The sequence below is a fragment of the Myripristis murdjan genome, chromosome 13 (genome assembly GCF_902150065.1).
Source record: "Myripristis murdjan chromosome 13, fMyrMur1.1, whole genome shotgun sequence".
NCBI lineage: Eukaryota > Metazoa > Chordata > Actinopteri > Holocentriformes > Holocentridae > Myripristis > Myripristis murdjan.
In genome coordinates this window covers 30,256,814-30,284,515 of record NC_043992.1, presented here as the reverse complement: position 1 = coordinate 30,284,515, position 27,702 = coordinate 30,256,814, and the positions used below count along the sequence as shown (strand labels likewise).

Sequence of the window (27,702 nt, the reverse complement as noted above, 5' to 3'; positions counted from 1 at the left end):
ATTTTTTATTTATCCCACATCATTAAAGCCTTCAACCCCCTGATTCTGCCTACCTCCCAAACAAAAATGTTCACTTTTGAATGGAGGTGGGGAAAAATTGATTCACTTAAGCATCACAATTAGTATTTTATTTATTTATTTATTTGCAAATTTTCAATGGATTTTTTTTTTTATTTATTTTATTGAATAAATTTAAAGTAAAGATGTATGATATGAATCTAGACAACCAAGCATGTCATGTTTGGTAGGTTGTCGGCAAGGGGAATAATTTTTGCCTCAAAGTTCAGCTACATTTTGGCGAGGCGAAATCTGGCATGGCTGTTTTCAAAGGAGTCTCTTGACCTCTGACCTTAGGATATCTGAATAAAAACAGGCCCTATGGGCAGCCACGGCTCTCCCCTCTGCAGACATGCCCACCTCCTGCTAATCCCGTGCAGTTTGAGCCACAAGCCATGCAGTATAAATGTGTTATTTTTGCTGATTCTAAAATGGTGTATTTGTGCAGACTGGGGTCTAAACAGTCTTGGAGTTGCATCAGTTGGCTTTGACTGGAAAGCTGCGACTCTTGTGGATTCAATGAGCCACATTTGATTCATGTGTGATGATGTTAGCCCCCATAGGAGCCATTTCACTGTAGTCAGACCATTTTTCAAAACTTGACATCGCTGTATAAAATGCCCTATTGTGACCTTTAGGATAATCACAGCTTCATGAGACTTTAAATCCACTAACTAGAGGATACTTCAAAAAACATAAATTGCAGCAAATCGAAATATCGACTTGCAATACTTGTAGAATCACAATACTTGAGAAATAGCACCCAAATATTGTTATAGTATCAAATCAGGAGATAAGCATATTGTCCCAGCCCTACTTTACAGACAGAATTAAAACTGTTATCTGCAACTGGGAAAAACAGAGACATGTGAAATGAAAGCCAATCATGTTTGTCTTGTTAAAGTTTTTATTTTTCAATGCTGTGATATAAAAACTGCATTAACACAATATCATCCTAAACAAAACAACTCAATAGATAGATTGTACACAGAAAAAAAACATGAATAAGTGCTTAACATAGTGCACATTGGGGATATTACACTTCACCACGCCACAGAAACTACAGTCAGTTTCCAATATTTTGATTATATCAGACACTGTTTTTAGACGCTCATGGCAGCTCACTGAGAAAACCTGCTGTTTTCTCAGTTGTGTATAACTATCCTGGTAATCCAAGATTATACACAACATCCTCATCATCACCGCTGCTCAAACACATTTTGTCCTGGCCTCGTCACAGTGAAGGTGCTTCTCTCCGCAGAGATTAACACTGAACACGCTGTACTGTGCTAATATTATCTATCTGACTGCTGCCTCCTCTCGTCTGGCTCAGATAGATGCCACAGCCAGGCCGTTTGTTGGTGAGTTACACAGGTCGGTTAGGAAGATCCTCATTTGTGAGAGATTTGAAAACCATCACATAATGAATCAGTTCATATTAGCCGCGGCGTAAGACTGGCTTCATTTCCATAACGGTGTGGCCCTTGGACCTCAGCTTATTCTTGATGTCCTCTTGAGACTGTTTTAATGAACTCTTCAGCAGATAGACAATCCTCCTGAATCCCTCCTCCAGTCCGAAGCCGGTGGTGGCAGAGCAGGGCTGGACGTACCAGGACCTGTCGCCACACACTCTGCTCAAGTCCAGCCTCAGGCTCAGCTCTGCTGGGCTTAGAGCTCCAGGGAGGTCCTGTTTGTTGGCCAGGACCACCAGAGGAACTCCTCGGAGACTCTGGTACCTCAGGACCTAGTAGATGGAGAAAACAGGATAGCATAACATAACTCAAGTGGTCAAACGCAACTACGGGAAGTTCCCACAATCAAGACTTATTGACTGCTCAAAATTGACTTTTTGTTTTTTCAGAGGCTTTTAGATTTCAAGAAGATAAAGTTTTTGCAAAATGTTTGATCAAGAATAATGTTGAAACACTCTTATTAGGGATGGAAAGGTTGCCAGTTTCAGGAACTATAAAACCATGATAAAATATCTGATGGTTAGTTACAGTATTTCAGTTTTATTTATCATAATAGCCATCCTTGATTAGTTTCTTTGTCAAAAGTCAGTTTTTAAAAACATCCAACAAGATGAATATTTGTTAGATTTTTTTTTTATATATATACACAACTGGGTATTGAGTTGTTCTTATGTATACAATGCACATTTGATTTGTTTATATGGTTGTGGTCAGCCTGCATTATAGGGAGCCTGAAAAATGTCCTTTTGGATTCATTTTTTTCTTATCTGCCATGTGCACAGGGTACATACAGTACTTTTTATGGCCACGTTGCAAATTATCTATAATGTCTTTTATGTGCTTGGGTTGTATATTTCATGTTAACATATGGCTTTGGTTGTGTGACTGTTTTAATGCAAACGCCTTATAATATTCCACACAAAACATAATAAAATTATTTCAGTTTGTACTAGTAATTATTAACAGCACATTTTAACAATACCACAGTAATACTGAAAACCATGACAAATTTGATCATAATAATTTTGTGCTTTACAATTATAACCCTGTCCCATCTCTAGCTGTTGTATGACATTACCTGATGGAGCTCCTTGCGAGCCTCATCCAGCCGCCTCAGGTCCCAGCTGTCCACCACAAACACTAGTCCAGCCGTGTCGGCGTAGTGGTGCCTCCAGTGGGGCCTCATCTTCCTCTGGCCACCCACATCCCACACCGTGAGGCCTGGCCCACTTTGCTGTGTCTCCAGCATCTCCACGTTGAAGCCCACAGTTGGCACAGTAACCACACTCTCGTTGTACTTCAGTTTGTAGAGCAAGGTGGTCTTCCCAGCCCCATCCAGGCCCAGCATCAGGACTTGTGCTTGTTTTTGGGTCTTAGAGCCGTGCACGCCCATGTCTGAAAATACAGATTCTCCTGTCTGAAGTGTTTTTATTGAAAGCACTAGAGCTCCCTCCTGTTGTATAACTGTGTAAGCTAAGCTGTTTGCATCCAATGACTGTAGCTGTGTGTGTATCATCTGTCTGTTGGCTCAGTGTGTCTGGCCTCTTGCTGAGACCGGGTGCCCATCAGCATGCTTTTATGTACACAGAGCGAGAGAGGCTCCTCCCCCCAGATTGTGACGGGATTCTTCCAGTAATCAATTGGCTTTCAGTAAGGCTTTTTTTATCCATCCAGTAATGCTGCAAGTCAGAGGAGCATAGAGTTCTCTGATTACCGCAGCACAGTTTATGGAGTCAGATCACACCTGCCCCGGACCGTCACACACACCAGGAACCAGGAAGCCCATGTTTGGCAGAGGGGAGCGGTTGTGTTTCTTCTTGGCCTGCTGTGTCCTGGCAATGACATCACAGGGCAGTTTTAGCTCATGGCCACTCTCCCTGGCTGGTGGGCATACATTAGCTGTATCTTTAGACTCACAACATGCCAGTGCTCAGTCACAACTAATGCCCAGATGTAGGTTGAGTATGCAGCCTCCACCAACCTCCAGGGGTAAATAGTTTTAGGGAATTCTTCTATCATAGCCAGTAAACCTGCGTATGCATTAAAAAGCATTATTTGACTTGTAGCAACAGACTACAGCATTAGATTTAAATCTGCATCCCAAAATCCAGTGTGCACTGTAGATAATGAGAGCAGTGTACATGTCAACAGATGTAGAGATTGCTGCAAGGAACATATTCTTATCACCCAGCAGGTGGCATGCACAGACTATAAACAAGCTTTTCAAAGGATATCTGTCAATGCTGTTTAGTATCTTAGTCCTTCTTGCTCTCGTTGAACAAGGAAAATAGAACATGAGAATTTGTTATGATCATTGTCATTTTAATGTTACCCTTTTGATTTACATTTTAAAATTGCCTTTTTTTTGTTGTACAATTTATTAAAGTCAGCAAAAACAAGTACAAACGCCACATAAACATTCTGTAACATACATTATTTGGGAAGAATGTACAACTGAAAAAGCACATAGAAACAGTTTTATCTGGTAAATGCCTCTTCCAGGGACAAAATACCTCTTCCAGGGACAGGCGCATTGCTTTATTCATTGCTGGATTAACAATGAAAAGATGATACTAACATGTGGGCAATATGTACATTCATCTTACAATTTCATGTCTCGTGGAGACATCCTTTTAAAGAGGCTATCCTACATGTGAGTGATCACGGTATGACATTGAGGTTGTGCGATGTGCATGGCATGTTCATTTGCATTACATTAAGAACCAAGAAGTTAAGTTTTGGCAGCAGACTTAATAACAGGAAATGAAGTTTTACAAATATAAGGCAACAATTACATTTTTCATTCAAAGGTTTCTTATTACATTTTGAGTGACAAATTTGAGGAAGAAAAATCAGACTGTACATATGTGATGTGTACATATCAGGCTGTAGGACATTTCTGGGTCATAACATTAACAGCTGATAATGTGACAGTATGTTTCAATATATCAGCAATATCAATGATGCATATGGACCGTAGCAACTGATAATGTAATCAGTCAGATAATTTAATATCTCATCAAAATGTAGTAAAATGTCCCTTTGAAAGACGTCAACATCTCAGTCTGTGACATGTTGACAGTGATGACATCACATTGCATAACTGTCAACTATTACGCCATAATAATATCAACTAATAATGTGACAACTCAAGCTATTACTTTTGTCCATACAAGTTGTTACATTATTAGTCAATATCATTACATCAGATAAAATGTTACATCCCTTATGAAGTAACAGTCACCAGTTAAGGTCAAAATGTGATGACAATTTGTTATCCCATGTAGAGTGCCATATTATTACATTTTGACAAGTTATTACATTATTCAGTATTTTTCAAATTATCAGATGCGACACTAGCTTAGTGCTGAATAGAATGACAGAACAGAGCCTTACCACAGAGAGAATCTCTTTTACAAAGACAACGTCTTGTCTACAATCCAAACAGACAGGAGAATTTCTCAGCAGACAAGCTATCAGCAATCTTTTTGAGCGAAGGGTGAACATCATGAGAAAGAAGATGGGGCAGCTGAAGTCAAAATGTTCCTTTCACTCTCAGATCAAAATTGCCCAGGGTCAGCAAATGTGATATGACGATGTGATTACTTCTTTTGTAATTACACTGGTCACATTTGGACAAAAATCATTTGAGTTGTTCACGTGTAAAGGGAATAAATTTGTAATAATGATTTGCACCATTGACATGTTTGATCCAAAAAAATAAAATAAAAATAATAATAATCCCAACATACTAAACTATTGAGTTTTCAGTGCAGTCATTTGGTAAAAGTCAATGCAAGTCATAGACAATAAACTAATGTTAGTGGGCACATAAATATTGAGTGACTTTGAACATTTGAATATTAATAATATGGTGGTGGAACGCCATGCTGTCTTTTATTGGGTAAATTTCATTTGTCAGTCAGTATCAGTTAGTCAGAGAATGAATCAGGTCGAATTTGAAAATTGTGGAGAAGATCAACACAAAGACAGACTGTATCTCTCACTTTTTCTCATCTCAGTCTACACATGCATGCACACACACACACACACACACACACACACACACACACACACACACACACACACACACACACACACACACACACACAAAATGCGTGCGCACTCATTAGCAGATCCACTCTTACACAAAGCTAAATCTGACTTATTTGCTGTGACCCAGCTCACACTATGGTATTTGAAAGATATGGCTACGTCTAAATGAAAAGACATTTTCTTACACATTATGTTCACAACAGTAAAAGTGAGAGACAGAGAGACAAAGTGGTGGTTTGGTGACGCACTGAATGGCTAATTTCTGTAAATTTCTTTGATAGAAATAGTTCTCGCTCCAAAAGTTGCGGGTTCGTTTTCTTTTATTTTTCTCATCTTAAGCCTATCTTATACATACATATATTCAAACATAGTATAGATATGTGATAGACCAGTGATGAGCGGTCTACTGCTCGCTGGCCTTGCCTTTAAACTTGACCACCATGACCGTGATGTTGTCAGGGCAACCGCGGTAGAACGACTGGAGGACGATGCTCTTGGCACCAAAATGGGGCTCATCCAGTCGCTCCTTGATGAAGCGGACCGCCTCTTCGTTGCTGAAGGCGTCCCACAGGCCATCTGATGCCAGGATCATGAACTCCGGCTGCAGCTTGTCCAGGTCAAAGGACATGATGTCAGGGTCAGGGATGACCACGTTGAGGTTCTTCAGGGGGTAATCGCCCAGAGAACGGGACATGGCCAAGATGCCCTGCACACGCCATGAGCCATTGAAACTGATGAATCCACCTAGAGAGGAAGAAAGACAGGAAAGGAGCAGAGAACTAACAATATAAGAAGAAAAAAACACGCCACGGTGAAGATAGGACATTGTTAAGAATAGAGAGAAGGATACCGCAAAGCTGAATGGAAGTGAAGAAAAACAGATGTGTTCTATGTTCCTGCCATTAGAGTAAAGAGATGAAAGATGTTTTTGTTCTCCTGGACCAGCTAGCAGCAGCAGGTCTATTCATCTTTATCAACTATGAGGCCACTGATTCACATAAAAGAACAAAAAATAGTATGGATCAGTGCCACCAATGTGTTTTCACTTGCCCAATGTCTCTTGGGCTCTGGGAATTAATTGTTTATATTGGATACAGTTCAATTCATGTCACATCCTGCGAGTACAGCTGTGAGTCCTCTATAATTGCTAGAACAGATTCACGAACAGGGAATTTTACTGGAAGTGTCTGCGTTGGACCCAGACTTCCATACTAGGTCAAGACACTTTCCTCGGAGCCAGGCTCAGCATGAAGGACGAAAATTTCAATATTACACATTTTGTAACTCGCATGAAGCTAGTTGCTATGGCATCAAGGTTAGGAAAATGTTATACAAGTCCTGCAATATGAAACAAGAGGCACTTGAGCTGCCTAATGTCCCACCATAATCACCATGATAAATTAAACATAACTGGTTCTGCTAATGAGGCCATTAATTATACTAATTTATGAATTAATTAGTATGTTGTCGGCATACCTGTCTTCACATAAGGGTGATATTAACATGAACTTTGTATCTCAGAGCATTAAGGAGTCATGGTTGTTGCAAGAAAAACAGTTTTCCTAATTAACATGCAAATTTATGTATTAATATCTTGCACCATGTAATTTATCAGGTAACAGGCTATATATATATATATATATATATATATATACACACATATATATGTATATATATATGTATGTATGTATGTATATGTATATGTATATATATATATATATATATATATATATATATATATATATATATATAGCCTGTTACCTGATAAATACAGTTCCAGGACATCACAATTTATAGGACTTTTAGGTGGCATCCTTATCACACATTTTAAATTAAAAATTGAAAAGTACAACAACACAATTCAAGCACAAACTAGAGTTGTTGTTTTTTCAGTTCTCCAAAAGGACCATAAGATGGGGATGGTGGGCTATCCAGATCACTGACTACACTGACTAACTAAACAGGCAAGCTGCCATTCAAATCTCCTCAACACAACAGGGAATATGGCACAGTAGGAAGGACATGTTGCCAATACTGTGGACTGTCTGGCTGCATTCAACAACTGCTACTCTGATAACTTTTGACATAGCATGTTATCAGTTAGGGCTCGGCTGTCGATATTATAACAATACTGTTGTAGTGATGAGACTACATATCTCCTGGGAGTTTGAATATCGTAATATTGTGAGGTGTGTTGTCTGTTCATGGCGTTAAGGGCTGCATCATAGTAAAGGGATTAAATTGTCTGGACTTATTAAGACTGGCCCACTTCTTCTACTGCTTGCCTGTATCTGCTCGGTCATCATATCCACATTACTAATGACTGTTTATTAGTAATCTTTTGTGTGTAAATGTCTCATGAAAGCACCAACAGTCATTCCTCCAGTATCATCACAATATCAATACTGAGACATTCAAAGATATTGCGATGTTTTATTTGGTCCATATTGCCCTATTACTGGAATACAATGTGAACTATTTGAAAAAAAAGGCACTATTCATAACAAGACAACTTATTTGGCGTTCTCATGAAAACATTTTAGTTTTGATGTTCCCTCAAGTTTTAACTAAAGCCTGGTTCAGCTGCTCACAATCAGAAGAGAAACTCGACCGGGAGGCTTGTAATTGCTCACCAGCCTTCTTGATCCTCTTGCGTTCTTTGAGCTGGTAAGGCTTGTGGTCATGTGACAGAGGAATGGCGTTGCCATCTTTATCACAAAGAACTCCGCGTGAGTCTCCAACGTTGGCCACCGTCAGCTCCTTGTCAGACAGCAGGGCCACCAGACATGTCGTACCTGAGACAGGGAAAAGGGATGTCATGGTGGGAGGGAGAGAAGAATGAAGAGAAAATTTAAGACTTCTCACAATGAAACCAAAACAATCCCGTGTGAGGAGAAAAACTCACCCCCACTGTGTGTGTAAACGTACACATTTACACACACACTATTACAGACTCCTCTCCTCCGACACACAGCACACTCCCTGTATTGAAGTGGTGTGATCTAAACACATGCAGCTGCACACAATACTCTAACACTTTGAAAACGGTACTTCAGTAAGTTGTCTTCCTCCTACCACTCTCTGAAATGCTTTTATTTTGTCCCCTTCCTTTCTTTGTTTAGCTTCCCAGCCAGGCAGAACAGAGTCTGGACTGAGATTCTGAGGCCTATTGTGTGAGATCCAAGGCCCTGTAGAGAGAGAACAAATCTGCCTGTTTGGCCATCTGCTCACACAGAGCGACGACAAAACTGGAAAGAGGGGAACAGAGGAGAGAAAAGAGGAGGAAAGTAGGGGGCCTTACTGGACTGGACCACCCTGAGAGAAAGAGAGAGTGAGACAGAAAGAGAGGGAGACAGAAAGAGAGGGAGACAGAAAATGGGGCACGCAGTATAGTCACCCTGGGAGGATTACAGTGCAAACAGTGCAAAAACCTGCATACTGATTGGATGCCTGCTACTGTGATGTTGGCTCATGTGCCCCTGGAGTCACTGCAGGGGCCAATACCAAGGTAGTGAAATGCTATCCTTTAAATCTGAGTGACCTATGAACGTATGAAGTGTTTTGTAAGTTTGACACATTCATAACAGGCGGCTAACTTGGTTGATAATGCAGGCATGTGCAAGGGCTTTGAGTAAAATGAAACAAATCCAGGTTTTTGTGAAGGGTTTTATTCCCGTCTGCTTCAATAAGTCAGAGACCAAACATACAGAGACACCTAGAGCTGAAACAGACATTACATGGAGAGGTAGCAGAGGCAGCCGCAGATGCATATGGAATGAGGAGAGAGAGCAGAGGAGGGGTGGAGAGAGAGATGAGGGTAGAGAGAGAAAAGAGATTACTTTGCAGCAGGACAATGATTTTATTATTTCCATTTATAGCTTTGGGTGAGAAGGAAAATGACAAACAGAAAAACGTGCAAAAAACAAGGAGACAGAAAAAAAAAAACCTAGAAAAACAAGAAGTTCCAGCTGGAAAGGAGGCTACAAAGACTGCGAATACTGTTGCCACTTATTCATAGATGACTTCGTAAAATCTTTCTCACATGTGGTTGAAGTTTATTTCTATTATTTTCATCATCATATGAGTCGCTAATCCTGCTCTGCATGCCTATAAGCTGCCTGCCACTGTACTGTGCCATGCAGTCCAGCTAATTATCCTTATCTGTTTCCCATGGTGATAGAGATAATGGACTGAGGTGCCTTACTAACACACCCTTCCCCAATTAGCCTAGCCCAGCCAAGTGCACGTTCCCCGTTCCCTATTAAAATGGCATCCTAGCCCACATTCACCCTGCGCTCATTCTAATTGGCTTAGCTTGGCCTTACACACCTCCACCACTCCAATTAGATTAACATCTCAGCCCCAGTTAGTTCCCGACTCCAATTAGCATCACTGCACACATTCACTCCCCTCAAGTTCGCAAAGACTCTGTGTTCGCAGGCTGCTCCTCTAAATAAGCCCACAGAGCAAACATGTGCATTGCACTTGACTACCTCCCATGGTTTTATGCTCTCCATCAAGCAGCATGGCGTTATGGTGATGAACAGCAAGGGCAAGATTGTCACAACCTTGCTCACACTGGCTCATCGTCTGTTACAAAGCATTTCGCAGATACAGTACCTGCCTGTTAGGCCCAGGCCCAGCTGTCACCTCAGCAGCCCTCCCTGGGCTCACCACCAGCACACTTCAGCTATCCTTGAACTCTTTCGCCTTGTCCAACAGAGCTAGCTGCAAAGGAACCGTACTACTGGCAATATTCACCCTACAACAATGTTTTATCTGCTTGTATGTTGTTAATATTCCTCTTTTTCTGATTTTGATTTGCTTGGTTTGATTTTGTTTTCATTTAAATATTTGGCTGTATTTGAGCTAATAATCACCTACGCTGCATTCACTGCCCTCCTGGCTGGCCTGGAGGGGGATTCCCCCTCTCTGAGATCCTTCCCAAGATTTCTTCCCATTTTGGCTTCGGTTTGTTTTTTCCTTGCCTGCTGTGAGGGTTCAGTTCAGGGGATGTTGTTTGGTTCTCTATAAACTGTGGGCCTGGAACGGTTTATATAACAATGCTATAATTATTGCACTACTGTACAATGCATGTAAACCAGGAATGTCACAGTATCAGAAATTTTGGTAGTTGATACCCAATATTAGTTAAATTCCACAATTTTAAATACCCGATTCAATGTCACAGCAAGAAAAAAAAAAAAAAAAAAAAAAAAAAACCTCTAAAAATCCCATTCAGTATAAACTCCTTTGTTCAAAAATTTGGTATAAACAGAAACTTTGTGTTTCAAGTATTTGAGCATGTAGCCTCCATTACAATAAGAACACTCAGTTATAATTTTGATTACAGTTTTGTCAGAATGACTGTAGCTTTAAATGTTTCAAGTATCTAAGCATAGAGTCAAAAGCTACATTAGAATAACAACACTGAGTGACAAAGTGTGGTATCAAGTTGCCTTGATGCTATTGATACTAAAAGAACTGGTGACATTTTAAATTTTGATCACTCAATCAATCAATAAATCAAATCAACCAGACTTTATTTATATGCACTTTTCAAACAAATACATGTAATAAAAAGTTTCAAAATTCTGGTAGTAACTTGTAAGTATTGTATAAGTAATGTATAAGTATCAGTTCTTGGGACAACCTTAGGTGCAACAGTGCATCACTTCTGAATTTGCACACAATGTCACTTTGAAGCCTCAGGGAGTGTGTCCACTTTCTCTGATGCACATTGTTTACTCAACATGTTCCCCTTTATCCCAGATAACAACTGCATGCTACACTGGACTAATGCACGACTGGACACTAACTGTGTGTGCTTGCTGTCGTGAATGCCAATGTGTGTGTGTGTCTCCTGCACGTCACACATAAAAGGTTAACACAATACCACAATGCATTAAGAAGACCGTTTCCATAATAGGCTCTCAGCTCCTGGGCATTCCATCAAAGTCCCATCTCCCTTATCTTTCTTTCGAGCGCTTTGTTTTGCTGATAAACAATGGAGGGATGAACGGACAGGGGGATAAATCTGATACGCTGTTGTCCTGGGGACTGGGAGTTGAACTGAGAATCTATCTCTCTTTTACCTCTCTCTGCCAGCTTAATTTAGGCCCTGATTACAACAAAAGTGGAGAGCTGTGCACCGTAAATGATCTGATTGTTGAATCAGATAAAGGGACAAGAATCCCAAACAATTACCTGATCAACTGATCCCCCCTGAGACTGACAAGGCAGCTGGAAAAAAAAAAAAAAAAACATTCAATCCCTGGCTGTCTAATGCCCGGGACTAGACAACAGAGGAGCTTTTTAATGTAATGTAGCTTCACGGTAAGATTATCTGTAAGCTCAGTCTCAGTCCCTCTTACCATGCTGTCCAAACAAAGGATGACAGAAATATGAAGGGATAATGAAAAGATACGGGTTAGAGTCTGGATGCAACAGATCATATAGCTTAAGAAGAGAGGGAGGCAGAGATGGAGGGATGAGGATAGGAGATTTGCTCGGCGGTCGTCCTGAGAGCCACGCAGAACAGACAGCTGATGCTTATCAGCAGCTGGGGCAGCAGTAAACGCGAGGAGGATGAAAGAGGATGAGGAGGTCAAGAGAGGGTGAGCGTCACAAAGGTAAATGCAGCTTTTCATGCTTCATGTCAACCTTTTCTCAGAGCTCATAGTCATCTGTCGCCTGCAGACAGGGCACTCCAAGTCTGGAGGTTTTGATTCAGCTCTTTAACAACGCACATATCATATGACTCTATCATTCTCTCGAGAATGTGAATCGCTTACCTCGGGTATGGCGGGGCCTCTGAATGGCTCTTTCATATGGGCTGGTGCCTCACGAACTTACATGTGAGTCACATGTGAGAACTGAGCTGCCTGTGTATGTGTTCACTGTTCTCAGTCTTTTAATACAATATAAGCTTCCACATTCTATTTCCCCTGTTTTTTTTTTCTTCGGGAATGACTATGCGCAATGTCTCTTGCATCAAGTATAAATAAATATGTAAATACGTAATAAGTAATAAATAAGTAAATATATAAGCAATAAGAAGTAAATATGACCCCTTCACCTTTTCTTCCCAAAAAATTTCACTCTGCCTCCCACTCAGAAGAGTCAGTCAATCTAATCAGGGGCACCAGAAATGAATGGGAGACATTCCCACAGGAATGTTGCATTCCTGAGACTGCAGAGTGTGACGACAGGCCATGTAATCATCTTATCATCAATATTTCAACTCTCTTCCCTGCATCTGAATACACCAATGATGCATCCGCAGTGGAAAAAAGCCCCAAAAAACCTCTATTCGTCCTCTCTCTCATCACTCTCTCTGCCTCTCATTTTCTTCTTCTGCTCCTGCATTTCCTTCCTCCAACCTCGCAGGTGTAAAATTAATGGGTGGAGGCAAAGCCAGATGAAACTTCTCCATTAATCCATCCAGTATATGAAAAACCTATTATCAGTTAATTTTTGAAAAACTGATCTTGACACCAAAATCAATATCATAATCCAAGGTATTAAATGCTACAGTTATAAATTTTGATTAGTTTTACCATGGATGGATCAAGAGTGTGATAGAATCGAGAACCAAGTTAAGGTACATGTTTATGAATGAATGCTAGTTTCACTACACAGTATGTTTTTGTTCTGTTACTGTTTGCCCTCTTCAATTTGTCCCCCGTGTTGTCCATGGACAGTCAACTGCACACGCTGGCTCTCTATCAGCTACACCCTGTTTAACATTCATATGGCTCTGCACATGGGCATCAGAATGATGTAACGTTGAGCACAAAACTTTGCTCAAATAAGGAATTCCGGATCAAGCGCATTTTCTCCAGGGACAAAAACAGATGGATGTTTTTATCTTCACATATTTCTCTCTTAAATGGGACTGGATCCACTAGATTCTGCTGTCGTGTTCCAGCCCAAATAATTATTTTGCAAACAAAAAAATACACAGCTGGCTGTTCAGTTACTGGTGTCAGGCTAAATTTATAACTAGAGTTATTGTAGCTTGCCTCTAAGACATAAAAATGCCCTGTCAGCTTGCAGCCATGTCCATTTCTTTGGCCAATCAGTCATGTTTTTTAAGGATGACAGCTCAAGTATTAAGAGGAGGGAGAGTCACTACAGTTCCAGTCATGTGTAATGCATCATCAGAGGTGTCTAACTACCTGGCGTTTAGCAATACTTTTTTTTTTTTTTTTTTTTTTTTTTTAAATTGCGTCAATTGTTATCAGACATCTAGTGGTCTTAAATTACTCTGAATTAGGAAAATCCCATTCAGTTCTTCCACAGATGATCTTTTTTCAGTGCAGAAGTCTTAGAAATGCTAACAAATAACAACACGACTTCTGAAGCCTATTCACACCAGTACAACCGTGTAACACAAGGCTCACCTTGCCCCCTGTTTTGGTTTCTTTTCTCACCTCTCATCTCCCTATTTTTCTTGTATTTTGATCCTCTTACTCTCCGTTTGTCCCTTTCCTGTCTTTCCTCACCCTTCCCTTTTATCGTGCTCTGTACCCTCCGCTTTTCCTGTGGCTCTCTTTTCTCTCTCTCTACTCTACAGCTCTTATTGCATGAAAACAAAAAGTCCTGCACCTCCACACATGCATCCCTCCCACCGACCCTTCTCCTACCTCTTCCCATCCATCACTCTCTCTTGCCTCGCTTCTCCCTCCCTGCCTGCCTCCCTCCAGAGATAATTACTACAAGCCTCGTGAAGATCAGCCTGTATTTAAACAGCTGAGTAAGCATGGCCTGGGGCTGCTGACAGCCGCTATTCAACAAAAGTCAAGTGAAACAGTAGAATAGAAAATAATACTTTGCATGCAGCGTTACAGGGGGACCCTGAAAAACAAAACAAGCACCACTGTGTGGACTAATAGGACGACAGAGGAACAGCACTGGACTGCTTCCTTATAGTAATGAGCAACACTAAACACCAGTGTTTTACCACCATTATGCATACATCATCCATCAATACATCATTATGTGCATGCTGATGACAGGTTTGCAGGGTTTCTTCAAAACATTGTGGCATATGACATACACGACACCAGGAAGGCAACATATGCACATGCAAGCGCACCAACCCGCACCTGCTTCGTTGTATGTGGCCGACAGCTTGTCCAGCATTTCTCGGTCGACAGCGAGAATCTGCTGCTCCAGGATGGACGGATAGGACAGGCCACTCGACTCCTTTTTCTCATCCTTCTCCTTGTCTTTTTCTTTTTCTCTCTCTTTCTCCCGTTCATAGGTCAGTAGCTGCTGGCGAAGAGCCTCGGGCAAGTGGGCCTTGGCAAAGTCAGCAGCCGCCTAATAATGGAGAACAGACGGAGACAGAGACAAAATGAAATATCTGGGGATGATAATAATTTTAGTCAATGACACCCACATGCAACCTAACATACTGCGGTCTACAGATTCAAAAGTGTGGGTGTTTTTCGCTGACCATGTCAAAATCGCCGTGTTATTCATATGATGCTGATGTCACCATATCTAAGCACTGAAAGAGTGAAAAACAATAACAAGGATCAAATGCACGCTCTCCGCTGTGTGAGGCACTGAAGCCTGAGCCAACTCAGCAGACAGTTGGATTATTTAAAAAATAAATTGCAGGGGGCGAGCTGCTATAAAAATCCTTGATGGTGGCCATGTAGAACATAGGCTATAAAAAATAAATTCACTGTTTTTAGAAGAGGCTCACTAGTAGATCAGTGATTTATTCGCTGATTTATAAGTGGACACACACACACACACACACACACACACACACACACACACACACACTGTATGTGGAGATTGGAGTGGACAGTCAGGCTGCAGCAGTAGAGGTAACCTGCTTTTCCTCTCTGCCTTGCTGAAACGCAGATAAATCACAGATAAACAAACAGAGATAAGGAAAGGAAAAGTGCAGCGCCAGTCAGACACACACACACTCACACCCCACTGTGGGACAGAGCTGAGCTAGAGAAACCGTATCCTCTCCCCTATCCATTTTATCCTAAGGATAACACCAGCCACTAAAGCTCTTTTCACAGATTCATGCTGCCTTTCCAGAGTAATAACGCTGCCTTCGTTCCTCCGTCTCTCCTGACTCAGGGCCAGGCGGGGAGGACAAGCCAGTCCAAGGTCATAAAGTTCAAGATGTTCTGAGAGCAAATGTCAGGTATTATACCGCTCACATCCTGCTCATATAACTACAGTATCCCATATTTGTTGTGGCTCACATTTCTTAAAGGGATATGAAATGACAATATGAACTTCATTAAAATGAGTTTTGGTGTCATCATTCAGGGGAAAAAAACACTATGAAACGGTGAATCTGGAGGCCTCTCTGGGCAGAGGGAGGCCTATCATTTGATTTCTATCATTTGATTAAAGCTGCTGTCACATGGAAGAGTGGAGTAATCCAATCAAAACATGGCCTCAGTTTTCTATTCCTCCCGTCCCCGTTTCACTCACTCTTCAACTGCACCTGTTGTCCTCCACTGGCCTCGACAAATGGTAGTGACAGCATCCTAACTCTTAGCTTGTTGGCACAGCATGTAAATGTTGTGCTGTTCCTGGATGCAAATCCACCATTTTATCCCCAATTATTTCACCGAGGCAAAAAATACCTCAATCTTACATGGAGTTTTCGCTTTCTCACATCAAATCGACTATAACAGGCCTCCAAAGTGTACGCTTTTATTGAGGAAGCTGTGTTAGCTGTGAAAATATTTACAAACATATTTTTGCAGCCCTGTAGCTATTTCAGTTCCAACAAGTCAGGCATTTTCTAGGGAGGCACATTATTGGATTTCTTGCAGATATCCGACATGCAGATATTTTCCAACTCTTTTGGCCGACTGCCGATGTTGATACCGATATATGCTCATATTTTTTTTTCCAACCAGTTGCAGAGAACAGCAGGTCACTCCTGTAGTGGAACTGAGACATTATTATGGCTACTCTTATTGTGATGCCCAACTGGCAGATGCAGACATGAAAAACAATAAGGATGATGTACCGATACATATTGTGCATCCCTAATATTTTCACCTTGGAGGACAGCTAGTTGGATTTACCAGAGTAGCCCCACTGGAATGTATTACTGTGTATTACTGTATTACTAATTCTCTACTTAATACTTAACAATACTTAATAATAACAAATAAGAAAAAGGACATTTTTTAACTGAGTTTACCATCCCTTTAAACGTTTTTCACTTGCACGAATTCTGACAAAGTACCATTAAACAGCCAGTGGAAAGAGAAAGTGGGATGAGCTAATCAAGGCTGAAGGACAGAAACATTTTCTAATTTCTTCTTGATGCTGAATAATTATGATGAGGCCACAGGACAGAGACCCATTCATGACCCCTATGTCTCAAGTGTTCTCTTTCATAAGCTCTCTCGTCTGTCTCTACCTCTCTCTCTCTCTCTCTCTGCCTGCATCTCATTCTACTCCGGGAAAATCACTTCTAAGGACTTTGATAACCCTGTCCCTTGTACTCCTTCTCTGTTCTCATGAAAACACTCCCTCTGTTTGCCCTGTGTTATATTTCACCAGTCCTGTCGCTGCCTCCCTCTACAGCCCTTCACTCTTCTGAGCTCCTCTTCTCTGACCCCTGAAGCATTTCCAGTGTTGTTCTTCTGTGCATGTCGCTTTTTCTCATTTCTCCATTTCCTACAATCCCTCCTCTCTGCTTCCACAGTGATGTTGGGGCCCTAAGGCGAGGATGTCTTGACTGAGGCTTTCTCCTCCGCTCACTCTTCAATTCTCTCCTGCTCGCCCTGTCACTCTCTCACACTCTTCCGCTTCATGCTCTCGTTCTTACATCTCTGTCTGAAGGCAGGCCAAACGTCGGGCCAAGAATCCCTTCATCCCGCTGTTACCGCGGCGGCTGCAGGACTCAGAAACTCAGTTCAGAGGTCATGAAGGAAGTGGGAAATCTTCTGTCTGCCTGGGTTACACCGCAGCCATCACTGAGCAGTTTGTCTGTCCATCAATCATTTATCGAGCCATTTTTCCCTTCACTAATCACCAAACTCCTGACTATTTGTCTGTGTGTGAGTTAGAAAATGAAATCTTTAACCAAACACCTCGGTACTGACACTGTGAGGATATTGTTACACAACGCTTTCTCAATGCTTTTTAAACAAAAGAGATTTTTGATCATTAGTAATGTGGATATGATGACCGAGCAGGTAGAGGCACATGAGTGAGAGCTAATCCTCGCTGAGGGGTGTGGATGGGTCGTGTGGGGTCAATCACTGCCTCCACATCAGGATTATCCTGTTTTCCATGGGCACTTTCCAACAAAAAATAAATAAATAAATAAATAAAAATCAGGAGAGATTTTAGGGTGCAACATGCTTTGAAAATAATAATTAAAAAAAATCTGTCTGCATTACTTTTACACAGGTCAGGCAGCCTAGCAACAGAGATGGCTAACAACTAGCCCAGCTGTCAACTGGACCACGGCTTTGTGACGATGCGGATTTGACCAAATATATTAAAAACCATGCATAAAATTTACATACACAAAATGAGTCAGTGTTACTCCAATATTAATTGCTGGGGAATAGTGAGTCAGTATTTTACAAATGGCTAATGGTGGTGGCTAATGGTTGAAGTAGGCGAATTTAGCTTATATTAATGCTACAATCAGTTTGTTGTTGTTGGCTCAAAGCTTCATGGTCGGTGTGTAACCTAAATCTACCCACGAGTGATTAAAGTTGACTTCGACTACAGGCTACAAGTGTAAAACTAAAACATATGAAAAACATGAAAAAAAAAAATGAACATTGGCCTTTTTTAGCCTTTATTTGTTTGTTTGTTTGAAAAAATTCCCTTAAACCACTGCCAAGCTGTTTAGTACTTGTGCTACTGACATTACTGAATTTGTAAACAGCACAATATTATTTTAGGCTATAGTCTGATTATAATTTGAACTATACTGTATATATTGTACTGTTGTAGATTTGAATTATGCAGCTATTTAATTTGTAATCTGAAAAGCATTTGAAACAGCTGTACTGTATTTTGAAAGCAAATAAAACAGTCAATAATAGCAAAGCTGTCTTCTCATCACTTTATATTCATATTAATGTAAATATACAAATGTCAATTAGTCATCTGCCGGACAAAGATTTTTTATAATAATAATTATAACAGTAATAAGAATGAGAATGATTCTTCATAATAATCATCCACTTGGGTTGATAAATGATCACTATAAGATCACTGAAATAATAGGTGCAAGGGTAAAAAAAACAAACAAAAAAAACTACAACCTATACTGTAGCACGGCATTTAAAACGAGAAAAGACACCGTTCATATCATGATGTAATGATATCCAAAATCACAGATGACGTCTACTCTGGTCGTACTGATATCTGGCCAAGCCCAACTATGTGCTCGCACGCCCGCGTCATGCATCACACACAGTTAACAAGAGGCCTAATTGTTGCTGCCACACATCACATGCTGCTGTGCGGCAGGATAGGCCTGCACGTAGACACTCTCGGTTATCTGACCATCTCGCCTGCTGCTGGCTTACCAGATCAACACATCAGACACCTGGCTGCAGCATCAGCATCTGCACCGGCTTAGGGGATGAAAGGAGGGAAGCGTGGATGAGGGGTGAGGAGGTGGGGGGGCGAGTGGGATGGACAGGGATGAAGACTGCAGGATAGCGGGATGAAGGCTGGATGGCAGGGATCAAAGATGAGGAGATAGGAGGGGACAAAATGGAGGCTGAGATTAGTGGATGGGCTGGAGCACAAACAAGGAATGCAGGAAGGGAAATAAATGAGAGGGCAGAGCCAGAGTAAATAAGATAAGGTTGATAAGGTTGGCTAAATTCCTCAATGGAAGCATGCTGGCTGGAAAAAAAAAGACAGAAAGAGGGATCAGAGTGAGAGAAGTGTAATAGCTTTCTTGGTATCACTATGATAACCATCATTAATAAAATGAAAATTGATAGTTTAATTGATAATAAACTTAAAATATGATAAAGTGAGACATTAAGCTTTGGTCGTGAGCTCACACCATCATACACACCATGAACAAACACAATGTAATACAAATAAAAAAGCATGAGTGAGGTCACACACAGAGGCTAGTCAAGCATCGTACTTCAGCCCAATATTTCTGCATTATTTTGTGCCATTTTAAACTTTTCCTGTGCTACATTTCAGATTCGTGTTCTTTGAGATTTTTATGTTTTCTTTAAAGTAAGTGGGGAAGCCTTTGCTTAAAGAAAAATAAGACCTCGTAGTAGATAAATGACATTTCAGGTGGATTTTTTCTTTCTTTTTTTTTTTGGTGCACACAAACAATTTATTTTACTCCCAACACAGGCGCGTTTGCTTAGAGTGCAATCCGTCATGGATGTGAAAAATGTCACATTGGGCTCTCCTTCACAGCAGACTTCACATGTAGCACATCCAAGCACAAACAACACGCACTCACATGCACAGACACACTCACACGCACACACACACACACACACACCTTGCACATCTCAACAGGACCACCTACAACATTTCACGCTTTTCACTGTCCACCGCGTTAGCTCCTAACTCCAACCCAATCTGATACGCGGCCCAACAGAAACAGTCAAGCCTTTTAAACAGATCCATCCATCACACTCCCAAGCCAGCAGAAATAAGGAAAGTCATCTGAGTTTGGCTTTAGAATCACCCTGAGGGAGTTTCATAACCAAGGTAGAAAAATCTCTCTCTGCTGTCCCGCTGACAGATCAAGCAGGAAGACAGAGGGAGGAAGAAAAAGTGAAGAGAGGGGCAGACTGAGATGGAGTGTAAGAACTGTTCATTAGCATCACTCAAGAACATCATTAAAAGGGAGAGAGACAGAGAGAGAGAGAGAGAGAGAGAGAGAGAGAGAGAGAGAGAGGGAGAGAAGGTCTCTCCCGTTTACAGACAGAGGTTGGATAGAGTTACAGGAAACCATCAAAAGAAAAAAAAAGCACACAAAGCAGAGGAGACACCACATTGGAGAGAAGGAAAAACAGCATTTCTACAATTTCCCTTTGTTGTGTTGTTTCCAAATTTGCGTGGAGTAAGCCTTCACTATGATGTGAAAATTACAATTGCAAAATTCATCCCCAGGGAGACGATGCCCGTCATTCTGCTGTCTCAACATAGTTTGCATTGAGTCTAAAAGTGATATTCTCACACGTTTATTGCCATCAGCAGCAGGAAAGATACCATTTGTTTTTTACAAATGCTAAAAAAAGAAAAATACTGCAGTTATTTTGACAGAGATAGTGATATTATTCATAATATTACTCAAAATGCATTTTTTTTGGCATCATAATATTCACTTTAACTGAAAAGTAAAAGTAAAGTGATTATGATGATGTGACTTTTGCTGGGATTTATACCACATAAGCATGTTTTCTTACACCTGGAAAACACAAATTCAAGGCCAGGCCATCTCTGTAGCAACACAACACACACTGCACCAAAACTGCAATACAGCCAAGTGCAGTATCCAAACTGCAGTTTGGATACTGCACTTGGCTGTATTGCAGTTTTGATAATATTTTGATTGATTGTTAAACTGTACTTTTTGCCTTTATTTAACCCATCAAAAACTCTTAATAAATAGCCAAATAGTTAAATACAAGGCTGAACAAAATCAAATAGAAAAAAGTAGATGAAGATGGCAGGCGAGCCTCTCTGTTGTGTGTCTCTCTCCGCAGAGTGACATTGCTCCGTCCGTCCATGCTGCTGTGGGGAGCAAGGAGAGCAGGGAGCCCTAATTTCATTATCTCACACCTGAGCTATGTGTCAGGGCCGTGCCAAGTGCAGGTCATGGGTGGGTGCGAAAAGAGTGTGTGTGTGCATGCACGGCAGTGTGTATACTGAGGTGGTAAAGGGTTGTCACCAAATCAAAAATAGAAGCCCTTTCCTGGGACCTTAGTGGAATGTGAACAGAGGAAACCAACACAGGGGGTTAAGTATCTGAAGGTCTTAAAGTCAGAGCTGAATACCATCTTTACTGGTTATTTTACCTACTATATCATGTCTTAATATCTCCCTTTTTCTTAATTCAACAGAAAATCATTGTCTTGATACTAGTGGAGCAATTTGCAATCTTCTGCTCTGTTGCAAAATATTGAGAAAGAAGTCAAACTGCATTGCAAACCCACTAGTATATATTTTTGATCCACATGATCAAAATTTGGGGTTCAGGACTATGGATTGGGCTTTGTCTGTCTGTCCATAATGTACAATTTCTGAGCCTCTGCTGACCTGTCATGGATTTTAACACTGGGGTTTATCATTTTGAATATAAACCTGACTGGCCTACCAGAGTGCCAGCACCAGGCCAACAGGGCAATAAGATTACCTTGGACACTTCTGGTGAAATTTAATTAACTTCTGGGCAATGATGTGTTTTACACTGATATCCAGTATGCCCAAATATAAGTGCTGTGGCTCACCACAGCACCACCAACAGGTTAAAAAGTCTCCAAGTTTCAAACAGCAGTGACTCAGACACCGGCAAAAACAGTTACACCCAGGGTGACTTGGACAAATCCTGAGGGACGTCATGGTCACTGCTGACTTGTTTTTCACTTGCTTTGAGAAAAATAAGATTATACAACTGAATATGAGACAGAAGGACTTGTAAAGATGAGCATAATTTCATTGTGTATCCTGTAAGAACACACTCTGTGCAGTGTGAGGCCAGAACCAGAGTGGAATTGTTTGTGTGGCCTTGAAAACACCCCATCCTTTGCACGAAAACTCCCAGACTTTACCCAAGCATCCCAAAACTATTTCACTTTCCCAACCACTGAATCTCACCCAGAACCACAACAAACACTCAAAGTACAGATGGGATCGTGGATGGTGGGTTGGGGTGAGAGGGGTGCTGGCACTTCTGAGTTTCAATCTCCTTTAGCTGCCAAAAAAAAGAACACACACAAACTTACTATATACGTGTATATAGTAAGTCCAACACATATTCATAATTGAAAAAACAACAACAACAACAAAAAAAAAAAAACAACTGCAAGCACAAGCAACATTCATATTCAATGACCAGCAGTCGTCTCTCAGCGGGTCCAAACATTAAAGAGGATGTGAGGCCCGACCCTGTGCTGTGTCGGACGATACAGGTGATTTCACTCTACACTGATTGAGGATTTGAAACTCCAAAGGAAGCGCTGTGAAAGTAGATCACGACGAGAAAGTTCAATAAAAGTCCATTTAAAGTGGCAAGGAATGCTTCAGTGCCTTCAGCCTGAGGAGGGCTACACATGAAACACTGCGTCTTGGTTGAAGTTCTCTCCCTCTCCCTCCCTCCTTCTCTCTCTCTCTCTCTTTCCCTCTCTCTCTCTCTCTCTCACTCTCTCTCTGTCTCTCCTTCTCTGTCTCTCTCCCCGTCTTTCTCCGTCTCTCTCTCCGTCTCTCTCCCCGTCTTTTTCCTTTCTCTTTCTGTGAAACAATGCCTGTGAGAGAACTGTAAGACTGTTATGTATGAACATCTGTCACAGGTAACCATGGTTACAATGGCCCAAGACCCTGATTGGCTCAACATCTGTCCCACCTTGCAAGGTGTCTCATTACAAGTTCCCTCAACCTTCTGGTAAAATATGAAGACTTGCCCCTGGGAACAACAGACCACAGGTTGTTGGCTCATTCAATTGCCAATAAAGCAGATTTTATAGCAAAGGTGACCGTCTGCACCTCCAAATCTAGTCAAAACATACTCACACACACACACACACACACACACACACACACAAGTATACATTCACACCTAGACACACAAACAGAGTCAGACTTTGCCCCTCCTTGCTCATAAAGTGAAGGGAACTATTATCGAGGTGATTCGCATTCAGGCAGTGAACAGGCCCACAGCCATCAGTCTGTATGACTGCCCCCACCCTCTCTCACCACCAGCCACACACACACACATACACACACACACATGCACACACAACTTGGAGAAAGATCACACTGTCCTTGCAGGGACAGCAGGGTCCATTAGAGGAGGTGAGGGCTCATATTGAAGCTAAACAGTCTATTAGAAGGAGGCGGGCGGGCTGATGCATGGCTTCCTATAGCCTAACCTCATAGTAATATCACCCTATCAGTGTCTATGGCTGACACCGACTTCATAATGGACTGATGTTTAGTTTATAGGAAAGAGCCTCAGCATCACTTCCAAAGCTGTGTAATTCCAGCACATGACTCACATTTCTGCAGAAGCACGTGGGGATTTCAGGTGCTTGTATGAGCAAGTAGCAGTGTTTTCCCTCTACATTCATCCAGCAGCGGAGGTCCACAGTAGCAAGAAAATTACTTCTAAAACTTCTCGAGGAAAAGAAAAGACGGATCCATTAACCTCTTGCGCACCAATTTTCCCATAAATTTCCCCAAAAGTAGCTTCAAGTTCAACGGTGGCACATATGCATTCTGAGGCTGCATCACACTTATATGGGGTGAAATACTGGAACCCAAGATGCCATTGTTTTATGGCTGCACCATTACATTTACAAAATTTAGATACGTAGATGTCTTGATCATTTTATACGCATTTCCCTGTAATTCAGCATATTTAGTATCTTTGGAAACCTTTGGATCTCTACCAGAATTTCAAATAAAGCTCTGTGGGTTTGAACAACGCTCGGCCATGCAGCAATGACAAACCCAGCACTGGGAGTTGTGGAGTTGAAGAGGTTAAGTTTAAAAAGTGTCGAGGTGCTGACATGAACACGTCTGCAGCACGGTGGTAAAGAAGATTTAGACTTCCATTTCTCTGTGTCCTTCCAAATCAGTCATTCACTCACTGGCAAACACACACACGCGCACACACACATACCACACATATGCAAACAGAGCTGTCACAGCGTAAATGTGGCACCCATGAAACGTAATGCCAGTCGTTAAGTACAACAGCCCTGTAATTTCTTGGGTAATAATCTATACATGCCTGAGTGTTAAGCACCGTGATTGCAGAGACATAGAGAGAGTGTGCGCATGTGTTTACGCATGCCAGTGTTTGTGGCTGTGTGTGTGTGTGTGTGTGTGTCGCACAGACACAGACAAAAACGGTTATTACCTTGGCATGGGTGCACCACACCTTTCGTGCCTGTCTCTGAGAGCAAGAGGGGTGGCAATTAGAATAACAGTGGCTGGCATAAATCAGCATGGGCCACATAAACGAGAGTGAGAGGGGAAAAAATGATGGAGATAAAAAAAAATGAAAGGAAAGGAGGGAGAAAAGGAGAGTAAAAGTGATAAAAGCACTTTAAAAGTGCAGTCAGGTGGAAGAAAATGAGGGAAATGACAGGGAAAAAACAGAAAGAGAGAGAGACAGAATGGGAATAGTGATCTGTGTCAGGCTGAGAACTGATTTAAAATATTTTAGAACTGAGGGAGTGATTGCATTGTATATATTGATTTGTACTTGTATTGTACGGTATTCATATGCTTACAGCAGCATAATAATAATAAGTGTGTGTTTTACTGTTTTGTGATAGACACGAGTCCTTTCATCACTTTTATCTTGAGGGACCTGATGATGAAAACAAATGGCAAAAAAAACAAAAACAAATTGAAACCATGGCTGACCACAACTAGAACTGTGAAGTTAATTTTGTGCATGTGGGCGACAACATATGAAGGGTTACACCCCCGAAATAGCAGTATTTGTCAACAACAATTGTTTTGGAAGTGTCACTTTCAAAATAGCTCATTTTGAAATAAAACTATTTCTAAATGTAAAAATGGAGAGAGAAAGTTTCTGGCGTGGGAAGCAACACCCCCTCAGCCATGTAGCAGCAATGTGTTGCTACATGGTGTTTCTGTGAGAGGGCAACGCTCTCATGTTTTGGTCACAGCGCAGACAATACTTTGGATCCTCCCTCATCCTCCACCTCCAACAGGCCTATTATTACCAGCAGCCTTGACACACAACTGTGAATAATGTCATGCCTTTACTGTTACTGTCAGTAAACACAGGATAATTCTGCATAAAAACTACACATTCCTCCTACATAATCATGCCTCCCCCTCTGTTCCACATGTGACTAGGAGAAAAGCATTACAGGGAAAAATGGAGCAATGCCATCAAAGTTAAGGTATAAAGGATTGACATTCCCTTTGCACACCTGGGTCCCCATCTTTAAAGAAGGCAAAATGCATTATTGATACCGTCTTCAGTTTTATGTGAGCCAATGCAATAGTAAAGTGGATTATAACCCATACTGATATCTGAATGCAATAGCATCAGAAATAGCTCTCATTATAACTGACTTAAGTGTATTGGCCAGTGGCCACTGCTGTAAAAATATTACTGAATGGAGTAGACCTACACTATGTATTATGAATACAATTCATGAATTAGTGATTGTAAAGGTAATAAAAAGATATTTTACAAGGAACATTTCATTTCTTCCTAGAAATACCCTGACAGCTGGTGTTAAGAATCGATACAGATCCAAATCGACAAGCAGAGAGAAAACCAAAATCATAATAATTCCCAACCCTGGAGCTGGAGAGCTGGAGTTTGATGCTGCAGAGCCGGGGTTTGATGCTTATCACCCAGAATTATGATAGGAAGCAGATTATCGCACAATTGCATTTTTTTTCTAAATTAACAGATGTAAGGATAGAATGATGACTGTTTCTGTTCAGAGCCCAGAGGGTTTGGCTAAGCACTTCTCAGATATCCAGCCACTCGCAGATGTCCTTGTGCTGAGGACAGAGACAGCAATATTGAAAATTTCTCAAATACGATTATACATGACTTAAGATTTATATAAACACAGGTATGTACATAACGGGTAAGATACTAAAGGGTACTGATTGATGTATGGCAGGGGAAGAGAAGAGAAGAGAGGAGATGAGAGAAGAGAAAAATGAGACACTAATCAAATATAGAGGCGTCTCCATAGGTTTGTCCTTTGGCATCTATTAGAAATTCACTTGTCCTTCAGACCCTGACACCCACCTCTGGTCTATTTATATACACACCTCTGCGCAGTTTCTGTATGTGTGTGTCCGGGTTTGGATGGGGGTGGAGTACAATGCTGACATTTGCTTGTCTCCACTCTCCCTTTTGCTCTGCGGGAAAAGTGACGGAAAAGACAACCTGCAGGAAAGTTTATTTATATTACATTAATCTGTGGCTTGATCCTGCATAAGCAGAGTATACATTCTTGTCTTCTCAATTCCTTTAGCTCTTTCTGCTGCTGTTATTGCATTTGATGGCTCTTTGTTATGTTGAGATGACAAATACAAACCAAACTGACCTCTTAGATCAGTGTAAAAAAAAAAAAAAAAAAAAAAAGCTTTAAAAAGTTAGAACCAAAATAGAAGCAGTGTTTAGCTACTACGCTGTGGACCGCTGGGAGCAACTTCCAGATGATCTCAGATACACTCCACCTAAATCTTGACAAAAGCTTTTTTGTTTCCATGCCCATTTGATGGCAATCAGTAACAGCAGTGGGTTGCCTCTATATATTAGAAACTAAAAGAGATTTAATGATGGGAGAAATTGTGGATTCTGACACATTTACTCTTGCTTTTCAGTCATTTATTTTATTTATGTTCTATGCTCTTATGCTTTTAAGTTTGCATCTATTTTTCAAAGACCATACTATTGATTTTGTATGTTTCTAAGTGCAATATCTACAAAATGTATACAGTTTCTGCTAATCTTTTCTCGAAGCAAAAATCGTGTTTCAGAAGTCCGATACCATTTTATCCAGCCACTGGTTTCCATTCATGCCGCTATGACATGAAAAACAACTTTCAGATACTTCAAACTTTCTTCACACCAGTATTCCATCATTGTAATAAAGTCGTCCACGTTAGTTTTCCTAAAAGCAGCGGCACTGTTGTGTTTTGATGACTTGAATTGTCCCTCCGCTGTTAAATAGTCCCTAGTGAAACCTTTGCTTTACACAGCCAATCATCAGCTCTGGGGTTTATGAATGGCAACGACTTTTTTTAGTCACATAAGCAGAACATTATAAGGTGGGTGCCTCAACCAAAAAATCATATTTAAAAATCTTTAGAACCACCACATTATTTGCAAAGGGGTGTGCTGCAATGTAAAATGTGGGTAAAT

General features: G+C 41.0%; 2 protein-coding genes across 2 annotated transcripts in view; both read right to left on the bottom strand.

Annotated features, from left to right (window-relative positions):
• Positions 1 to 869: 869 nt before the first annotated feature.
• LOC115369963 (ADP-ribosylation factor-like protein 14) lies at positions 870 to 3,185 on the bottom strand. The gene is made up of 2 exons (XM_030066712.1): positions 2,608 to 3,185; positions 870 to 1,801 (listed from the first exon to the last, which is right to left on the bottom strand). Exons 1-2 carry the CDS (start codon positions 3,043 to 3,045, stop codon positions 1,496 to 1,498), a joined length of 744 nt encoding a protein of 247 aa, XP_029922572.1. The 5' UTR covers positions 3,046 to 3,185; the 3' UTR covers positions 870 to 1,495.
• A 651-nt stretch (positions 3,186 to 3,836) lies between these two features.
• ppm1lb (protein phosphatase, Mg2+/Mn2+ dependent, 1Lb) overlaps positions 3,837 to 27,702 on the bottom strand; it is a 46,163-nt gene continuing 22,297 nt past the window's right edge. Inside the window, exons 2-4 of the mRNA XM_030066711.1 lie at positions 14,696 to 14,912; positions 8,219 to 8,380; positions 3,837 to 6,329 (exon numbers count right to left, since the gene is read on the bottom strand). Of these exons, the coding sequence (XP_029922571.1) occupies positions 5,989 to 6,329; positions 8,219 to 8,380; positions 14,696 to 14,912 (720 nt within the window). The 3' untranslated portion in view covers positions 3,837 to 5,988. The remainder of the gene's footprint in view (positions 6,330 to 8,218; positions 8,381 to 14,695; positions 14,913 to 27,702) is intronic.